Source organism: Dasypus novemcinctus, chromosome 21 (assembly GCF_030445035.2).
Source record: "Dasypus novemcinctus isolate mDasNov1 chromosome 21, mDasNov1.1.hap2, whole genome shotgun sequence".
Classification (NCBI taxonomy): domain Eukaryota; kingdom Metazoa; phylum Chordata; class Mammalia; order Cingulata; family Dasypodidae; genus Dasypus; species Dasypus novemcinctus.
In genome coordinates, this window is record NC_080693.1 from 65,310,218 (window position 1) to 65,332,402 (window position 22,185).

The following is a 22,185-nucleotide window of genomic DNA, read 5'->3' on the forward strand; positions in this document are numbered from 1 at the left end:
ACCAAAGTAATACTTATTGTAGATAATTTGTAAAATACAGGAAACAATAAAGCAGAAAAAATCACCTATAATCCTACCATCTAAGGAGAGCAACTGTCTTTAAAATGGAGAAATAGAACTTTCTTTTATTTTTATTTTAAATTATATTCTTTTTTTCTTTCTATATATGTTTTAAAATGAATACCATCTTACAGAAATATACATGTGGGTGGCAGACTTGGCCCAGTGGTTCGGGCGCCTGTCTACCACATGGGAAGTCAGCGGTTCAAACCCCGGGCCTCATTGACCCATGTGGAGCTGGCCCATGTGCAGCGCTGATGCGCACAAGGAGTGCCGTGCAGCGCAGGGGTGTCCCCCTTGTAGGGAAGCCCCACACACAAGGAGTGTGCCTCGTAAGGAGAGCTGCCCAGCGCGAAAGAAAGTGCAGCCTGCCTAGGAATGGTGCTGCACACACGGAGAGCTGACACAACAAGATGACGCAACCAAAAGAAACACAGATTCCCGTTCTGCTGACAACAACAGAAGTGGACAAAGAAGACGCAGCAAATAGACACAGAAAACAGACAACCGGGGTGGTGGGGGGGGGAAGGGGAGAGAAATAAATAAATAAATCTTAAAAAAAAATACATGTATGAAAAAATGTGTTTTTTTTTTTACTGGGAGGTATGTGTTCAAAAACTTTGGAGATCACTGATATAAAGGCAGTTACAAAACAATTTTGTCATGCCTTCTTCCAGGCTCTTATTCTTTATAACTGTGATCACACTATAAGAATAACTGAGCACTAAGTGATAGGTGATTTCATAGTTGCATAGGCAGTTTATGACTTAGGCTCATATTTAAAGGGACACTAGCTGGGTGGTCACACAGCTTTTCAGTTCATTTCTGCCACTTGTTATTTCTTCCTCTCCTCCCTTCTCATTATGCTGACTGAAATTGACCTCCTTTCCCCCCTTGCTCCAGGGCTGGCCAAGACAGGAGCAAGATGGCTAGCAGCTAGGGGAAAAGGAAGCTGCTTGGTCTTTCCTGCTGATATTTCTAGGGCTGGTTTCTTCAGTAGCAGCCACCTAGCCCCTTTATTATTAATTGGGTTACTTTGTTGGTTTCATTTATTTTTTTGTTCAAGGGAAGACAGTTCAGAATTTTCTCTGAAATGAATACACTAATATTGGCTTTGCAGTTTACAAAGAACTACTATACACATTTATCTTATTTAGCTCTCACAATTCCCAAATATTATTATTGTTCTCATTTTACAAATGAGAAAACTGAGACTCAGAAGTTAAGTGACTAGGTTTGAATTAAAGTTTTCTGATTCTATCTTTTGTGTTCTTATTTACCCTGCCAGTCCAGTTCATGTGTAAGATCCACTATCTTCAAAACATCCATTCAATAAGTATTATCATTTATATAGCCTAAATAGTATTAAAAAAAAAGTGAGGCCAGGCCAACTGCAGTGAGGAGTAAGTAGCTTTGTCAAGTTGAAGATGTGGTTACAGGCCCAGGCATGACTGAAAAAGATCAAGACATGGTTTCATGTACATTCCGGTGAATATCAAGAATACCAAAGGATTGTTCTGGACCCTTTTCAAGTTTTCTAAGTTTCCCCTAATTGCTTCGTCTTACCCAACAACTGTTGTCATACAGTATACAAGCCCTAGAAAAATCTGTGTACCTGTTTGAGGCATATGAAGATATGAAGGAAGCTGTGAAACACCATCCTGTTCTACCATGAGTTAGAAGAAAAGAGGAACTTTAGTTACAAGGAACAGGTAGCCACAGGGAAAATGGAAGTAGGTGGGCCAGCCCCAGGAGGTTGAGGTCAAGTGCAACTGGGCAAATGTCCCCAGGGATCTCATAACGGCCTGAAACCCTGGCTTTTCTGCTACTCCCCCTGTTGAGTTCTGAAATTCCTGTCTCCATTTCATTCTTCCTTTTACAATAGGGATCTCCTATCCCCAGCCCACAGTATTTTCTTGGGATTTAGGAAACTTCTAAATGTCAGTGAATGAGAAACCGAGAAGCAATACTTTTTCCAGTATTACAAAAGAGGGAAGCTGCACTCTGTATTCACCGTCCATGGAAACCTGATATATATAACAATTACATTGGCCAGTTTTCATATCTTAAAAGCTAAAAGGGTTCTGTAGACTATATGAAGGAATCTCTCTCTTTTTTTGAGGTACCAGGGGCTGGGGATTGAACCCAGGACCTCGTATGTGGGAAGCCAGCACTTCAACCTCTGAGTTGGATTTTTGACTCCCCTGAGTTGGATTTTTCATTTGTTTTGCTTGTTTGTGTTAGTTTGTTTTTAGGAGGTACCGGGAACTGAATCTGGGACCTCCCATGTGGGAAGCAGGTGCTCAACTACTTGAGCCACATCTGCTCCCATCTCTCTTTTTAATTTGGAAAATACATTTCCAGTTGCATATGGCATCTTAATAAAATACTAGAATGTCTAAGAACTTTGAAACAATGCTAAAACATGAAGAAATTGAACCTCAGATGTCAACTCCTAGATCCCAGTCAATGGGAGCATTTAAATAATGCAGGACAGGCATCCACTCACTTTTTGAATTCTCAGGATAATACCCAACAAACTGATTCTTTATAAATGACATTCTCTGTGGACAATGGCATATTTCTACTTTTCAGTACCTCCATGCTTCTCACAATACAGCATTAATGCCTTATGTCTGTATATTCCACAGGTTTACAAAGGGCTTCATTATAAATTATCTTAGTTGACTGTCAAAATGACCCAATGAGGTAGGTAAGACAGGATGATTTTATAGATGAAAAAATAGACATAAATAAGTTAAGGGAGAAGTTCAACGCTATAAAGCTAGAAGGTGTCTGAGCTAAGACAAGCTCAGGTTTGCTGACCCCAAGGCCAATACACAGAGTCAATAAGTTCTGTATAGCTAGATCAAGGCATCATGGAATATGATGATAATATAATCAACAAAGTATACTTAAGGCAATGGGGCTAGAAGAAGACATTCTAGCATGAGGAAATATTTTGTCTCAGCACTATTAGCATTGCTCTGATGATTAAAATTTAGACACTTAATTTTGAGTTATTTAAAAATGGTATATCTTATATTTTTTGTATTCAGTAATACCTGCTATAGATGTACCTTCCCCTATTTTGAAAACATGGCTTTATTCAGTAGAGCGCATATTTGTAGCAATGTTTCACAAAAGGATTCAGCAAATATCCTTCACTGTTTTTGATACATTTAAAATTATTTTACACACACACATTATATATATATTCAATTTACATAGATCTTTCCAAGACAATGTATTGCACTAAACAAAATATACCTATAGAGAATTTTATAAAATACATTTTATAATATATCTAATGATGTCAATGACATCATTAACAAATGGGAAAGCTGGGCCACTAAATTGTCAGTTAATTCACAAAGATTTTTTTTCAATAAAAAAATAAGTCCAATGCAAAATGTAATCAGTGATTACAATTAATGTGTCTGGCAAAATGACTAAACCTCTTTTCTAAGGTGGTTATGTATCTTATTGAGTCATATTATAGTCATTAACTGGAGTTTATTTTGAACAGATAGATGTAAAGATACTCATGTTTAGGCCTGCATAATCTAGAGACTCTTCTAGCATCTGCTTATTTCAATAAAGTGGACCAAAGCTTGAAGAGTTGCTTAATATTAACAGGACTTTCTAATAACATATCTGAAATAAGAATATACTACGATGTCATCTTATAAGGATTACATAAAAAGCAATCTTATTTAAAGACTGGTGATATTAAAACAAAACCCACTGAGAAACAAATATGTCTGCCTGAGTTCCCATCATGAGTATGCTAACAATTTCTTATTGGTTCCCATGTTATGCCCTTCCCAGCACTAAATTCTATTTCTTTCTAACTAGTTAATATTCCTAGGTATGAGAGCAGTGAGGAAGGGTTATTTTTTTCCAACAACTTTATAAATGAACTAAAATTCTAACTAAGTAATACCACTTTGAATTTGGAGTAATACTCTTAAAAGTTTACAGTTTTTAAAGAGTTTTCCCACTCATTTCCAAATGGGTTATAAGCGGGCTGAGAGGACAACTCCTCTCAGTCCTTGCGACGACTGGGTGGCACTGTGGGTGGCTGGACTTCTGGCTAGCTATGATTGGCCTTGCCTGTTTAACCAAGTATAACATCAGATGTTGTCATTTTCTTTGTGCCATGATATGAAAAAGACTGGGAAGCACTTAAGTGAAAAAAAGGAATGGTTCTCCATTAATTACAAAGCTATTCTGTTACATACAGATGAGGTCTTCCAATTTGATTCCCAAAAGTGTCAAGTAAATTGAGTATTAAAGCAGTTCGTAGGTTAATGGGTTTAGTCACTCTCACATGTATTGAGGAAACTGGGAAGCTATGTCATTTTATAGTCTGAGGAGTCTTTTTTTTTTTTCAGGTACTTTGTTTTCCAAAAAGAGAAAAAGAATATAGCCACTGGTTCACAAGTTGCAGTAAGATTTGCCTGGCCTTACTGCTTTACTACTGCATCTTCCTTGACATTAAGACTAAGGCTTTCATCCTCCAGATCTTAAAAAGCACATTCACCTCAACTTTCATAAATCTGCAAAACTTGAAAAAAGCCCCAGTGTCATCAAGTAAAAGAGACGGCTTTAGGAATCGCACTGGAAGGAGGGGTGTCTTCGAGCCTCTCACTGCTAAGCCGGACACTTCCTAACACTGGACAAATTGTACATCCAGCTCAGGGAGGGTGAACTGCAATGGTCTTTTACCCTCCAAGCCAATTGTTAGCTTTTCACAGGAATCAGCAGGGAAGCACATGTGAAACCTCTGTGGTGATGGTGAGCACCCCCATGCCTTGTGTGACTCTGCATGTAGATGAAGCAGGCTGGGAGCTTTCTTAGCTGCTGCTGCTGAGTTCTCAGAGAAGCCTTTTCTCCGGCTTGGCTCCCTGCTGGGACAGCCCTTTTCAATTTTTTCTATCCCCCCTCAATCTCTTCTCCTGCAGAACACAGGGAAACTTGATTGAAATAAAGACCTAGGGAACATGTTTTATTTTCTCCTGTTCAATCCATTTTAGAAAAGCTTTTAATTGGTTTTAAAAAGATGCTAAACAAAATGTGATGATGTTTTTCAGTCTTCTGAACCAAAGATACCACTTTTTATACTCTCAAAGGGCTAATAAATCAGTCATGAAATTAACTCTCCAGCTAAATTTAAAGCAAATCCACTGAATACCAGGGTCATTAAAAATCTATGCATTTGTTTAGAAAAATTTAAAATTCAAAGAAAATTATCCTAGTAACTGAAATCTGACTTGCATTTTTAGTCCTACACTGAAAATCCAAGACCAAGGGAATCACAAAGGGAAAAAAAAGGAGGGTTTGTGAACCAGTTTTAATAAGCCAACTTACTACGAGGGAGGGGGCGATGGGGGAGGGGTAGAAGTAGAAAGAGAATATCTTGATACATAACAACATAGTGCCCCTGAAGGGATTCTTTCATTTGAGCATGTGTACACATGCACACACATTTTTTTCTGTGTGAAAACTGGAACTACAACAAATAAAAATTTAAGGATTCTGTGACTGATATGACTACTGTATTGTATATATATGCAATTTCTCTTTTAAAGAACAATGCCTACAACTTTTCATTTGTGCCAATGATAAATAATAGATTTCTACCACTCTACACATCTCTGCAATATTCAGATTCATACACTTTTAATTGAAAATAAAAAACATCTTAAAAACCTATATGATAATGGTTTGGTGATGTGAATGCATCTATGTTAGAATGACAAATATTGACAATGGATCAGCCTGAAACATTTCCCTTATTTTCCTGAGAATACAAACTAATTTAAAAAGCAAGGTTGGTAAGGAGAAAGCATAATTTTATTAAATATATGCCAACTAGAAATATTACAAACAAAGTTTTTCTGTCACTGACACTGATTTCTGATTCACATCCTAGCAGTCCAGGTCAGAACCACTGAATTCTGATTAGGGACAGTCTGACATTCCCTTAAAGGAGATTCCCTGCAATTTCTGATCACTAAAACAACCAGATCCTTTTATTATTTACATATTCCTATATCCTTCCTCTCCAGGCCATAGAGGAATTCATTCCACATCCCTTTTTAATGATTCAGTTCCTGTTTCTAAGAATTCTCCCAAGCTGTGCCATGTACCTTGGATGCTCATCCTTTACTTCTGGCTCTCCATATAATTCTCCTTTCATCACTTAAGTAGCTTCTGAAATCATTTATTTTGTGTGTGTGTGTGTGACTTGCTTTATTTACATATAATTCATACCCCATACAATTTGTACATTTAAAGTGTACACTTCAGTGGTTTTTAATATATTCACAGATGTGTGCAACCATCACTACAATTTTAGAACATTTTAATCATCCCCCCAAAAAACTCCCTACCCGTTAGCAGTCATACTCCATTCTTCCCATCCTCTCCCTACCCTAGGCAGCCACTAATCTACTTTCTATCTCTATAGATTTGCCTATTTTGGATAGTTCATATAAATGGAATCATATATTACATGGCCTTTTGTGTCTGTCTTCTTTCACTTAGCATGTTTTCAATAGTCATTCATGTTGTAGCATGTATCAGTACTTCATTCTTTTTTACGGCTGCATAATATTTCATTGTGTGGATATACCACATTTTGTTTATCATTTATCAGCTGACAGACATTTGAGTTATTTCCACTTTTTGGCTATTATGAATAATGCTGCTATGAGCATTTGTATACAAGTTTTTGTGTGGTCGTGTGTTTTCATATCTCTTGGGCATAAACATTGGACTTGGTGGATAATATGGCAACTCTATTTTCAACCTTTTGAGGAACTGTCAGACTGTTTTCCAAAGCGGATATGCTATTTCACATTCCTACCAACAGTGTATGAGGGTTCCTATTTCTCCACATCCTCACCAACACTTGTTACTATCTGTCTTTTTTTATTCTAATCATCCTAGTGGGTGTAAAGCGGTATCTCATAGCAGTTTAAATTTGCATTGAGCATCTTTTCATGTGACACTGACCATCTGAACTTCACTTACTTTTTAAAGTTTTCACTCTAACCTCATCCAAATACAAGCTCTAGTAATACTAAAGCACTTTAAACCCTACCAACATGAGAGGCCTCTCAAAAAATATATTTTGTTGAGGTTATCCAAATGCCTATATATAAGTCTCTATGCAGACTTTGTGAGATTTAAAAATATAAAATCAGCTTTCTTCCCTCACAAATCTTACAGTAATTTTTACAAAATAGAAAATTATTCTTATTAAAGTCTTAACTTAAAATGTTGTACATCATTTGTTTATATATTCTGCTTATTTCTGTGAGGGTCTATTTTGGATTACAAATAACTCTCAGCCAGGGGATTTCTCCCTGTTTACATCAATGTGTATACAGTATTCAAGAATGTAAAGGACAGCAGATTAAAAATATCACTGAAAGGTTATTTCTTTCTTTCCCAAAATGATTTGTAGCATAAATTCATTTTAGTTAAAAAGCTGAATACTGAAAGAAATAAATTTAAATGTCTGGAAAAACTTTCCCATTCTAATAATTTAAAAAATGCTAACTTGACAAAAAAGGATTATTTTTGTGATATGTGTAGAAACTGGGGAGAAATTATTTTTATATTCCAGCAACTTTAAATATATCTATTTACATGTTTGTAAAAAAAAAAAAATCAGAGAAGGAAAGAATATACTCACTTCTCCAACTTCAACTTAGGATAGGCTAAATCTCCAATTATTGGGAATGACAGTTCATAGAAAGATGATTAAAAACCCTCTCACAGTACATACATGTAAATTTTCAAGGTTGTTGTAAGTTATGTTTCTTTTCACTATTTTAGAAATACAGAAAAAAATAACCTAGAAATCAAGATAAGTCTTTCACTTTAGCTCCAAAACACATGCTCATATAATTTTAACTGTTTAATTAAAAATTAGATTCACCAGCTTAACGTTAGGTATTTCCCATACAGTTTAGTTCATCTCTAAGGTCAAATATGATGTTCCCATACAGACATAAAGATGTTTTTCAAGTTAGTGCTTAACCCCTCTGTATCTGGCTTTGATTGGCATTTCTTGAAGTTACAACACACAGGACTGATCAACAGAACTGGTGTCTTGGGTTATAGCAAACATGCTCTGGCAGCTTCTATGTAATTAATATACTTAACCAAGCCTCACAGGTTGGTTTTAAATTCGTTAAGCTATCAAAATCACCACATCAGGAAAGTATGCAACCATATGAACCAAGATCCTGACTAGAAAGAAACTTACTTCTCAAAGGTGCCACACGACACAAGAGAAATAACTCAAGCTTATCTGTAAAAATAATAAATCTGCCTATAGGAAATAAACTTTAATTTCCCCAAATACAAATTCTTAGGAAAACTTTATGAATGATAAGTGAAATGAATGTAGACGTGTATTTAATTCCTTTTACATCAATATCATAATGTCTCAAGAGAGACAGAGGGGATAGGGATGTATAATATAGTGGAAAATTTATAAAACAAATGAAATACAATATTAATCTATACTGTGAGATTTTTGAGAAAAGGAACAGAAAATTTCTCTCATTTTTAAGATGGGCTGTCCGAGCAGTGACCTTCAAAAATCCCTCTGACCACAGAATGTTATATGCTTACAATAACCTGCTTATTTAGAGAATGTACTATTACATGCAATTTATTGAAAAATTCTTTGAAATGTTCTTCATCATCCTCATCGTCATTGGTATTTTACCTGAGGAGGTGCCTTTTTCAGTAATACCAGAAGAGCCTGTAATACCAGATTAGAAAATCGAGGGCCAATAGGGACATAATCTGAAAGAGAAACATTATTGCATTAAGGAATTTGCTATACATATGTACATATTTCAAGCATTCAGACTTTTCTATATCAGTAGTAAAGATAGTCCTAAATAACAATGATGCAACTACCTATAATAAGAAAAAAATCCAAAAACTTATATGCTTAAAATATTACAAGAACCTCCACTGTAAAATATTTGGAAAAGTTTTCTAAATATTCACTATGAGTTCATAAAGGCAGCTTTGTCTGGTTTACAGAGACAGTTTGTTTTAGGGTGGAAAGGTATATTTACCAAGCATTTCAAAGAAATCACTGCAAACTGTACATAGGCAACAAAACAGCAATATAGTACCTAGGCCACTGTGACTGTCACTCAGATGGTAAAGAACTAATAATTTTCTACCTGTTAAATTTCTACCAGTTCTTCAAAGTTTAGCACAAATGCTATCTCCATAGCTTTCTTTTCATATTGTATATGCATTCTTGTCCTATACTTAGAGTTATCTGCAGCATCTCCTCCTGAAATCAATAGTGATTCTTCCCTTTTCTCAATATCCAAAACACACAATCTATTTTGCATTAATTTTTGCCAATATATATTATATAATGGACAGACAGCATCTTATTTCTTTTTTTCTGTGGCTCTAATAATTCTAGCACAGTAGTAAGGGCACCAAATACTTTTTGAATGAATGAACTATTCAAACAAGTGAATATATACACAGGTCACACATTCCTGATATAGTAGTGTTGCTATGACCACACATCTCAATTGTGTTTAGATAAAGGAATTTACACAGAGCTATGAGTATGTGCCTAAAAGCATTCTAAGGAACAGTCTTATAAACTGAGTTGAGATGTATAAGAAATAGCGGACCAAATACCCAGGTCACTAGATAAAATATCAATTTAAGGAGACCTCACAAATACACCTGCTTTGCTTTATAACAAACATTACCTAAACTTAGGAAAATGACTAAGTAGGTAGCCTTAAGAGAGGAGCCAAAGCAGTCTGAAAATCATGGGGAAGGTGTAGTAAGAACAGTTAACTTGAAGTCATTACCATCATGGACAGCTTAAGGAAGTAGGGATTAATCACGTGTTGGGTAGTATTTTCAAACATTTATTAAGTCACTAGCCACCTACTTAAGTCACTCCTGAAGTTCCTACTCCTATAGTGTTTATTACAGATCAATATTCCAGATTGATCTAATTGTTACAGAGAAATAAAATGTAGAAGTAACAATTTTCTGGCATTATTTGTAGTTTATTTCTTTGCGTTAATACAGTGCAGAGACTGAGTCTTATTCATCTTTGTATCCTATAGGAGTGCACTTAAACATGAGATATTAATAAATTTTGAAAATTATTATAGAACAGTTTTCACATTTTAAAAAAATTGAGGTGACATTCAATAACCACAAAATTAACTATGTTAAAGTAAACAATTCAGTGAAATTCACAAAGTTGTGCAACCATCACCTCTATCTAGCTCTACGATAATTTTATCACCCCAAAAGCAAACCCCATACCCATTATACAGTACCCCCAACCCCCATGCAACCCTGGCACCCATCGATCTATACCTATTCTGGATATTTCATACAAAAAGAATCAAACAATATGTAACCTTTTGTGTCCGGCTTCCTTCTTTCACTTAGCATAATGGTTTTGAGGTCCATCCATGCTGTAGCTCTGTGTCAGAACTTCATTTCTATTTATGGCTGCATAATATTCCACTGTGTGTATATATATACTAAAATTTGTTTATCTATTCATCTGTTGATAGACATTTGGATTGTTTCTACCTATTGGCACTGTGAATAGTGCTGCTATGAACATGTGTGTAGGTATATTTTTTGAGTACTGTTTTCAATTCTTTGGGATATATACCTAGGATTGGAATTACTGGGTCATATGGTCATTCTATGTTTAACTTTTGAGGAACTATAGAGCACTTTTTTTTTTAGGAGGTAACAGGGATTGAACGCAGGAACTCGTATATGGAGAGCATGTTCTCAACCACTGAGCGACATCTGCTCCCATTGTTCACTTTTAACATTACGAATGTTTTCAACATTTCTTATCCCATTTTTGTCTTTACAATTATTCTGAAAGGAAGTGATTATAATCTCTGTTTTATAAGAGGAGAAACTGAGGTACACAGAATTTATAGCTTTTACCCTAAGTTATAGCTAATTTGTGGATTTTACTCCAATGCTGAACCCTTCTTTCATTAATTCTGTCAGGTACTAAAGGGAAAATATATCTATTGATGAAAATTACTAATTATTATGGGCATGGCACTCTGTTTGAGTACAAAATAATAGGAGACATGGGCGCTTACTGGAAAGCATTTTATAATGGAGTGATGGTCATAAGACATATGTAACAAGAAAAACATAGTTGACTTCAGGTATGAGGTAATAATGTATTTTATTGCAAGGTGAGAAAAACAAATACTTTTTATTTTTATCTTATAATATTTGAGATAATAGCTGTAATGTGATATAAAAATAGTACAATGATAAATTGTAACTCACCAAGCAGTCTCTCAATGTCATCTACTACCACACAACTGAGTTGGGATTTGTATGCATCATCAAAGATCTGGAAGAAAGCAAAACTATTTATTTCACTGCCTTGCATACTTAGGACAATTTCCAAGAAAATTAAGTTAATTCCTGAACAATATAAAAACAAACCACATAAGACTTCACTAAATTAGAATTCAATAGACTAATACGATTTTAGAATCAAAATAGTCCTTGCAGTTTAAAAATGAGGAAACTGAGGCCCGAAGCAAGTAAATGACTTCCCCAAGACCACGTAACTGGATCATGGCTGATCAAAGAACAGGATAATGCTGCTTTCAATACCAAAAGTGGCATGTGTCACATTTAGGCATGCTGAGGAATAGCAAATCAATAATAGACTGACAAATTCTACCACGTTTATAACATTGGTCTCTCATATCTGTGTCAGGAGCATGACTTTAATGTTGTGACTCAAGAGCTAGATGAGCCATGAGGGATATGCAGAATAAAATCAGATATCTTTTCATTATCTGAAGAATTGTGGTCCTGTTTGGCAGAAATGATACTGAAAGAATAGAACCCTAACCACTCAAATCAAACTATAAAGGTAAAAGAAGTTATAAAAGAAAGTTGTGTATAAAGGATTAGAGGGTATAACTTTAGAACTAGTACATTGCTTAAGACAGTCAAAGAAATGCAAATTAAAACAAACAGTGAGAGCTGTTATATTCTGGCAAGGATGTAGCAATTACAAATCAAGAAAGAAGATTTAGTTTAACTATAAATTGAATATAAATACACAAACCCTTGAGATAATCTTTTTGTAAACGAAAGGGCTTCCTATCCCAGAGACTAAACGGGGCTCAGTGGGTTCCACTGATGTCACAAGTAAAAATCAATTCCTGCATCCCAAGCCAGTCTCTCTGGTTGGTAAGTAACATCAGTGCACTGAGATGGTTACCCTTCCCCCATCTTGCCTGTTGTGGCATAATATTTCCTTAGAGAGAATCTTTTAATTCTAAGAGATTCAGAATTAGGTACAGAAATAGTCAATCAAACCCATAATAACATTTTTCATGCTAAGTTTAAAAACAAGCCGTGTATTCTTCGTACTTACAATATTTATAACAATTTAGAAAATTTACCATGTTAGACTAATAGATTAGCCTTGCTAGGCCAATTTAAAATATGCAATTGAGTAATTAATTTTGATAAGCTCTTAAACTGAAAGGTAGAAGATAATTTTAATAGCTTTTCAATTAATACTGTAAAGGTAAAGATATTTATATTATTAATTTTAATTTACAACTAAATAAATGTAATTATTATAGATTTCCTTTAAAACTTAGAATGCTTTGTTAGACAATCAAAGTACTTCAAAGGGAAAATCAAATATTTTAAATATGTAAATACAGTTTAAAATATTTAAAGGAATTTAACTAAGTTGTAAAACTCCCCCTTTAAGTAACTGTTAAATTTTTCTGGACTTACAAATAGATCAAGAGATGTAAGTGGACTTTTTGGAAAGCTTAAGTTTTACTTTTTGTTAAAAGACTAGATTTTAAATTATATTTTAATACATTGCATTTTGATCATTTTAACCCCAAATTAGCTACATGTGGTCTTTTCTAGGCTCAAAAGTCATACTCAAAGACGCAAAAAAAGCAAAGCAAAACAATACAAAGAAACAACTCATGTTAACAATTTGGTAAGTTCCCCCAATACACTGCATGCTCCTTAAGTTGGGGGGTATCTTCCTAAGTATGTTTTAAGAGTCTGATACCTTACTGGTACTTAATAAATGTTTGCTGCACGCATGCATGAAGAAAGTGTTTTCTCCTTTCTATTCTCACTGACACCATCCTAATTTAGGTCACCCTTGTATCTTTTTTGGAGAAAATTCCTGACTACAGTTTCTAACTCTAAATATTTAATCAGTTCAACTCCTCTGTTGAAACTGCTTTCTTTGTGCCATTCCCTTTATCCCTCAATCACCTGTCCACACTGTCAAAGTCAAATCTGTCATTTCATCCCTAGTCTTTTGCCTCCCCACTGGGCCGTGAGGTAGATAGAAGCTTCACTCTATTCATGTTCTCTCTAATATCAAGCAAGGAATCGTACTCAGTTTTGTTCAGTGGATTCAATGGCTGAAACAAATTCTAATTCCACCTTGCCACAAGCCACTTGTCTCTCCTCTCTCTCAGCACAGGATTTTGTATATTGTGTATCTGTTATGGGTTTGTTGTATTCTTTCCTATATTATACTAGATTATAAGCCCTTTTAAGGCAAGTACTGTCTCACTATCTATCTATCCTCACATCACTTAAAATAACAGTGTACCAGAAAGCAATCAATAAATATTTACTGAAAGAATGAATTTAGATTTAATTACACATTTTACATTAAAGTAGAAATACCAGGTAAGTAGGTAGAGATGTATGACAGAAGTCAAGGTATGGAAATCACCCACATGACAGTGATTACAGAGACCACGAGAGGAAACCAAGATCCCCAAGGAGAAATGTTACAGGAAAATAAAGGGCTAAGTGTTAAATCTTGGAGTATTGTCTAACTCATTTAGCACACAGTTTTTAGTTCCTACTATGTGTCAAACACTAATGAAGGCACTGAAGAGACAGTAATAAATGGGACAAATATGAGCCTATCTTCATGAGACTTAGAGTGGGGAAGCAGATTACATCTAACTATAACAGAGTATGATGCTATTATGATAGAGAAAATATGAGCTGATAGGGTGGTATGCTGCCAGGCGGCTATGGTAGTCACTGGGATGCTTTCTGGACATGTGGTAGCATTGTCCTTCCCCACCCCCTCTGAAGTTAGGCATGAATATGGGACTCACTTTGATTAATGAAATGTGAGTGGAAATGATGTATCACTTAATGAAAGCTTTGTGAGCCTTTTACAATTCTTCATATTCCCTTTTTCCTGCCGTGGCTATCATGGAAAAACATGTGAGATGGAGCCTTTATTATCTACTTCAAAGATGGGTCTCTAGGCTCCTCTGCTCAGACCTGATGGACATATAGTATGGATGAGAAATAAACTTTGTTCTGTTAAGCCACTGAGATTTGGGGGTTGTTTCTTATTGCATCATATCTTGACTGATACACAAACTTACAGGGTCAAGGACTGTCTCCTAAATTCAGGAAATGTCATTTAAGCTAAGATCTGAAAGATGAAAAGGAGTTAACTAGTGGAAAAGTGGGGAGAAAGTGTCCTAAGCAGAGACTGAAGAGAGTAGAGAATATCAGGAGGCAGAGATGAGAAAATTCAGGAGCATTGCAGGAACTGACATAAAACAAAATAAGAATTAAAATGAAGAGTTTGGTGGTGGTGATGGTGTGTGGTGTGTGAATCTCATGTGGGAGGGGGGAGCTGGTAAAAGATTAAGCAGAAGAGGTGAGGAAGGAGCCTGGACATGGGTCTTACAAATTTCAAATGAGTTCAAATTTTACTGTGAAGGTAATAAAAAGCCACTGAAGGATTTTAAGCAAGATACTGACATGTCAGGTTTATGTTTTAGAAACATTTTTCTGGCTGATGTATGGGAAAGCATTAGAGAGGATTAACAGTTGCTTGAGACTGTGGAATCCCAGGTGATAACGATGATGGCCTGGAAAAAAAAAGCAGGGGAGTGGGTGTGGAGAAGGGAAGAGATTTTAGCGATATTTAGGGGGGTAGAATGGAGTGGGCTTGGTGAATGAATAGATTTGGCAATGAGGGAGAAATTGAGTCAAGGATCCTGGTTTGGCAATTGAAATAAGAAAGACAGAAGAAGGTGGTTTGAAGATGAATCATGAGTACATTTAAAGAGCAGGAAGAAAAGAGCCCTTTACAAACACCTCCTCTAAAAGAAGGAAGAAGAAATGAGAAAAATAGGATATTTATTTCACAGCCCCTTGATAACATAATGATGGCTCTTTTTGGTTTTGAGTTGGTGAATTCAAGATAACAGAAAAGTTTGGAAACAGTTCCACAGGGGTTCTTTATTTTCTGAAGACTGGCTCAATATAGCAGCCAGTGTGCATCCTATAAATTCAGGTGAATTTAGAAAATCACTGAAAATAATGCTTTGTCTTCTCAAAACATTTTTTTTCAGAATTCTGCTAAAGGCTCAGATACAAGCATATAAGTCTGTCAAGAAGTAACACCATGGATTAGGATCTGGGACATCATTGCCTGACTAAGTGCAGTAGTCTCCCACTTGAAAGCAGTATGGAGCATCTATGGCTACAGGAACCTTCCTCAGGACGTTGCTGGGATCTAAACTGATGACAATGCTATGAAGTCTCAGCAACTTATCTCAGATACTATAATTCATGTAGTATTATGAATCACTTCACAGTTGACTGCATAGGTTACCTATAACATTTTAGAAGAAAAATATCTTCAGCATCCATTTAATGTAGTTTTCTTTTTTTTTTTTATAGACAGCTCTTAATGTACTAATTACTATCATTGGAGGGAGACGAGCACTTGCAGCCAACTCTAACAAAATACTAACCATGACAAAAGCTGTACAATTCCAGTTGTAACTTGACTAGTTTCTGTTTGCTAGTCCACTCTCGTTTAAATACACATACACCTACACCTTTCTAGCTTCTCACATATCAATTATTTTCCCTATCAAGTCACAAGTGTAAAAAAGGTCTTCACTCTTTTGCCTGGATCCACATTTTCTGTCTAGTCTCCTCCCCTTTTAATATCTCTGGATTTCTGGCCCAGTCTCCAGTAGAATTACCACTAAAATACTCAGATTTGACTGGCAAGTACATGAGATTTTAGCTGCCACAAAAGCCTATGTAAGCTATTTACACAATTGGCTGGGAAATACTACCACAATTTTAGGTAAACAAACCCAAAAAGGAGGATTGGTACTAGAAGGAAAGATGGAGAAAAAACAAAATCATTCAAACTGCCGTGGTAAGACTACTACAACTGAAGTGCCACACTTACCTATAGTAACAGCACACAACAGACAGGTGATGCTTGCAGATCAAATAATGCCAAAACGACAGAGTTAGCCAGGTGGGTTAGAGCTGGAGCTAAAATGGTTGGATATTATAACACCTTAAAAAATTTTTTTTTTAAAATTTAAATTCTGACCCTCTTGTTTTATAAGCTAAAAGTATGATGCTCAAGCCTTCCCTTGCAGCAGAGGTTATCAGTAGGGGATCATATAACATCATCCAAACCAAGGCACTTTGGGAGTAAAAGGGGGAAGCTGTTAGTAATTACACTGGGATAACAAATGAAAATCAGGATGGCCCAAGGCAACTTGGGATGTTATCAAAGAGTTTCCCATAGAATTATCAGCATATATACAGAGTCTTAGGGTCAGGTGGGAAATCTGAAAGAGAAGGTTAAAGACAAAGAATGGACTGAAAAAGGAAAACTGTGGAAATGTGTGGCACCAGCTTGAAAATAACTTGAAGTCTATTCTAAAGGATGAAGAACATCTCCAGAGAACACAGAATCTCACCGTCAATTTCTAGTTGTGCACATAATGAGATTCTCGTCATTAAACCCTTCGGTTCCACCTTTCTTGCATGCGAACATGGTCGAAGACATACAACACAGGCTTGCAAGTCCCGAGAGACAAGCCCCAGTGCGGGGAGCCCAGCTCACACAAAAGCATGGCTGGCAGCACTCTAAGTCCCAAGGATGAGGAGGAGGACCAAGAGGGGCTCCTGCCACACATGGGTTAGGGCAGCTCTGAACGTAGTCCACAAAGACACTGCAAGTTCCCAAGGCACTCATGGATTCTTCAAACAAGGTGGGAGTCACCTGTGGGGGGGAGGGGCAGCATCTGCAGACCCCAGAGTCTACATGCATACACATGGGAACACAGCAGTGTTAGGAAAAAAAACCAAAAAAACAAAACCAAAAGAGTGTTAGCGCCATGTTAATCCTAGCCTTTCAGAACAACAAACCATAGTAATGAGTGTTCTAGGGAGATTCTGTCCTTCATTTTCTATAACTTCTTTAGTGCTCTTAGGTAACTGAAGCCAAACTCTCTGGTTCTGTTAGAGGCTGAAAGAGTTCACTTCAATTCTGAAGTGGTTGGGGTGAAGCACCTAGTTAGCAGGAATCTGATGACAGTAGGACTCTGATGGCTTAGAAAATCCCTAATGTAAATCTGTCAGCAATTAGTTAAAAGCACACTTTAATCATATTTGGTAGTGTTTAAAAACATAAACGAACCCAAATAGGGGCTATCAGTAATAATCTCTAGTTTCAAAAAATAAGTAGGGAATAAACTGAGAAAACATTAGCTGTCTTAATGAATCTGCCTCAGGAACTGGACCAAAATCTTGGCAAAGCACTAAAGCTCCCTGGAAGGACCTTAAAATCCTTTATTTCTTCTTCTTGATTTTCAGGGAAAAGTCCTACATTTTCACATTAACATGAGCCACAGAGTAGGGTATTCTTAATATGAAAAGTCACAAGGTCTGAAAGTTTGGCTAAAGACCTATACCATTCTCCTTTGAGTGCCAAACAGATACAAGAACCCAAAGACACATGTATTAATGAAACAACAACCAGCGCCCACCCCCCAGCCATAAAGGGACCTGGAGTCACTTCCGGAATGTCTGCTTCTCTCAGTTAATATATGCACAAACTTCAATGAACCAGCTATATGATATATTAGGATGTTAACCTAAAACATCCAAATTCTGTTGCTTAGTAACTGATGTCAAAAGATCCAATTTCCAGCTCTGCTCTTTGTATAAACTGAACCATGAAAAGAGAAGGATTAGGCACCATGATTCCGTTCTGTGTAGACTACAATTTGCAGTGGGATTTACAGAAGGATATTCAAAGATTCTTTCTTTTTTGCAAATCTAGTGGAAAGAAAAATTTCTTCCATTCATTTTCAAGCCTTTAAAAATAAGACTATATCATTTTATTAATGGGTATAGTTTTATAAATCACTGATATTTTCACATAGTTTTTTCACTATTTAGTCACATCAGCTTGTTCTATTATCACCTCGGTACTAACTGGGTATCCAGAAAGCATCAAGATTAGGTAATTAGATCAAAATAAAATTCTACTGCTTTGTTCTTATGTTCATTTAATACCACTACTGTAACTAGTAAAGTAGATTTTTAAAGGTACAGATGCAAAAGTGGAAAAAGGAATTGAAATTTAAAAGGAGAATGAAGGTGGGGGTACAAAATGGGGGAAAAGAGGAATATCTGTGAATGCTTGAAATATCTTAATGGAACATATCCCAAAATGTTAGGGTAACATTTGACACATACTTTGGCAGTGTTGAAAAGTTTATCTGCCTAGAGAATATGTCTAATTATCTTAAGCAAATTAAGAGAAGTTAAAAGTGAATTTTAAATTGAGAATAAACTACTTGCATGCATTTTTAGCACTATCATTTTTGTGAAGAAGTAATATCTTAATTACAAGGAAATCTTCTAAAAAACCCTCTTACCTATTGGTTTAAGTAATAAAGTGGTATATTAAAATATTCTACAAAGTAACTAATTCAGAATACCTCTCTTCAACACATTATGGTATAGTACTTCTGAGTTTTATAAATTATTGCCATTGCAAAGTCTTTTGAAAAATCTTTAAAAATGAGCTGTCATTAAAATGTAGCTGAAGAAATAATTAAATGCTCACCTTTTGCTTATTAAATTGGCAAAAAAAAAATCTAATAACATCAAGTATGGTGAGAATCCAAGGAAACTGACACTCTCCTATGTTGAAATTGCAGGTATAAATTGGTGCCAGTTTCTAAAGAGATGGGTACAGCTTTATAAGTCAAAAGCATTTTCACAAAAGAGTTTTGATAGCAATAGGTACAAAAATCTTAAAATTATTTATATTTTAAACTTAGCAATCACAATTCTGAGAATTTATCCTAAAGAAGCAACCAGAAATACATGTACAATAATAATAATTAAGTAAAAACAACCAGTTCAATTTATTAAGCATTTATTTCATGTCATGTATGATACATTTTATACAAAGAAGCATCTTGTTTAATTCTCATAATAACCCTGTGAGGCAACTATTGCTATTATCCTCATTTTACTGATGAGCAAACACAGGCTTACAGGTTAAGAGGCTTGCTCAAGGTTATAGGGTCGGTAAGTGTGGTACAATTGGGATTCTAAATCCAAATTCTCAGCCAGTACCATACAATACTACTCTAGCTAAGAAAAATCAAATAAAATGGGGGCAGTAATTTCTTTAGTTTGATAGCTCTACAGAATATTATTTATAATTGTGAAAAAAAAACTGGAAACCCCTAAATGTTCAACTAAAAGGACTGTTTAAATGGATATTGTATAGCTAATAATTTAACATAATATTGAAGATAAATTATAATGATACTGAAAAAAGTTCACGATACTTTAAGTAAAAAAAAGCAGGTTTTTAAACAGTATGTCCTGTGTGAGCCTCAATACATAATGTGCTGTATGTGTGTCTGAATAGAGAAACAAATTAAAAGACAAGCACAGATACAGATTTGTTTTTGTTTTCTTCAGTGTTCTTTTCTGTGTTTTCCAAATTACTTTTGTAATTAGGAAAGGCTACATTATTTTTTTTTGGGGGGGGAGATTTATAAGAAAGGAAATGTTCTCTATGGAATGATAAAACATTATTATTTGTGCTCTGAGAAAAAAATTGAAACATTTTCTTGCCATTCTTGCATTAAAAATGAAGGAAAGGTAGCAGTGGTGGGAGGTAGATTAGAAATACTGAAGAACAGCATTTATATTTCATTTTCAAAAACAACCTGGAAGACTTAGCATCTTTAGACTGGTTTGAGCCCTCAGGGTTTTGTCAACCTATCATTAGATAACAATGTGAAAACTATTTGCAGGGAAAGATTTTGCAATATTTCTAATATATTTTTAAGACACCTAAGCTTCATTCTTCTCTCTGTTCTGTACTTTAGTTACAGGGAATACTATTTTTCCCCCCAAGGAAAACCAGAAAGTTTAATATGAGTTTATTATACTGGTGAAGAACAAATAATTTTTATAACTTTAAGGGTATATGGATGATCCAGACAGTGAATCATGAATCGAAACAGTTTTGAATAAGCTTGTATAGACACTTATTTTTATATTTCTTAGCCTTCTATTCATCTAAAACTGTACCTTGAAAGGCTTCAACAATTTAAAGATTAAATCTTAAGTTATTAAGCCATTAATTTGACCATTTAAGCCTCTAAAATCAGCACATATTACCTTCCCCCCTAAAGTCAATTTGCAAGAGATTAAAATAATAAAAATGATAATATCTCACACTTACAAAGCACCTTTGATGTGTAGGAGCCTAAAGTACGTTTTAAAAAACTTTATAGAAAAACTAGGACCATCCACCCACATTTCAGAGTATATCTGAGGTATAAACTGGCAGCTGGCGAAAAGTTGTGGAGTAATTTACCACCTGCAAAGAAGACTACTACTTTTGAATACTACAAGAAATGGATAATTTAGGGAAATGCAAAAAGAATTAACTATTCATTTGGGAAGTTTAATGGCCATAGATTCCAAGAGCTATTATTTAAATTTTTAAATTTAAATTATTTAAAAATTATTTAAATTTTTCACCCAAGGAAGAGACTGACAGTGGCTTGAGGATTCCCTTTTGAGGTAAAAAAACAAAAAACAGAAAAACAATCTCTACCTACTCTAGGGAGGTTACTGGTCCTAATTATTCTGTCCAGATTTTCCTTGGAAAATGTTTTTCTGGTTTTACCTCAGAAATAGGATAAATTGATTTTTTTTTTTTTTTTTTAGAGGTACCTGGGCTGGGGATTAAACCTGGGACCTCATATGCAAGAAGCCGGAGCTCAATCACTGTGCCGCACTGGCTCCCTCATTTTGAGATTCTAAATTCTTTTTGGGTTTGCTAACATTTCCCTCTCTTTCACATTCAATTTGAAAGATTTTTTTGTAGAGTATTTATCTTGGTGTTTCATTATGTATGGCTCCAATTCTGCCAGAAGCTCAACTTCCTCTATCATTTCAAGCATCCTATACAATTTTCTGACACCTTCACAAACAAGAGACTTACTTCTCAAACTTACATTTTTTTGGAGTTTGTTTCCTCCTAAATGTATTTTTCTTCTTCAGTTCTTCCCTAAAGGAAAAATGAAGAAATACTATCCTACATCTTTATAAAGTGAGGGCCTAGGAGAAATAATTAAAGAATATCTTGAGCCGTCTTTACTAGGTAGTACTTCAAATCTCAAGATTCATTCTTTGGGAAGCGGATTTGGCTCACTTGATAGAGCGTCCGCCTACCACATGGGAGGTCCAGGGTTCAAACCCAGGGCCTCCTGACCCATGGTGTGAGGTGGCCCACGTGCAGTGCTGATGCACGCAAGGAGTGTCGTGCCATGCGGGGGTATCCCCCACGTAGGGGAGCTCCCCGCACAAGGAGTATGCCCCTCAAGGAGAGCCGCCCCGCATGAAAAAAGCGCAGCCCGCCCAGGAGTGGCACCATACACACGGAGAGCTGACGCAGCAAGATGTCACAACAAATAAAGAGACACAGATTCCCAGTGCCACTGACAAGAATACAAGCAGACACAGAAGAACATACAGCGAATGGACACAGAAAGCAGACAATAGGTGGGGGGGGGGGGGGGCGGGGAGAAGGGGAGAGAAATAAATAAAAATAAATCTTTGTAAGAAAAAAGATTCTGTTCCTTGATTCTGATTTTCTTACATCTCTTTGATTTATAGTTACTTTATATCTAT

The 22,185-nt window shown here is 35.7% G+C and overlaps 1 protein-coding gene across 1 annotated transcript in view; it reads right to left on the reverse strand.

The window, feature by feature from the left end:
• The window catches only part of NSF (N-ethylmaleimide sensitive factor, vesicle fusing ATPase), a 188,182-nt gene that overhangs the window by 22,010 nt on the left and 143,987 nt on the right, over positions 1 to 22,185 (reverse strand). The window contains exons 16-17 of the mRNA XM_004480564.2: positions 11,425 to 11,491; positions 8,813 to 8,892 (exon numbers count right to left, since the gene is read on the reverse strand). Coding sequence (XP_004480621.1) covers positions 8,813 to 8,892; positions 11,425 to 11,491 — 147 coding nt within the window. The remainder of the gene's footprint in view (positions 1 to 8,812; positions 8,893 to 11,424; positions 11,492 to 22,185) is intronic.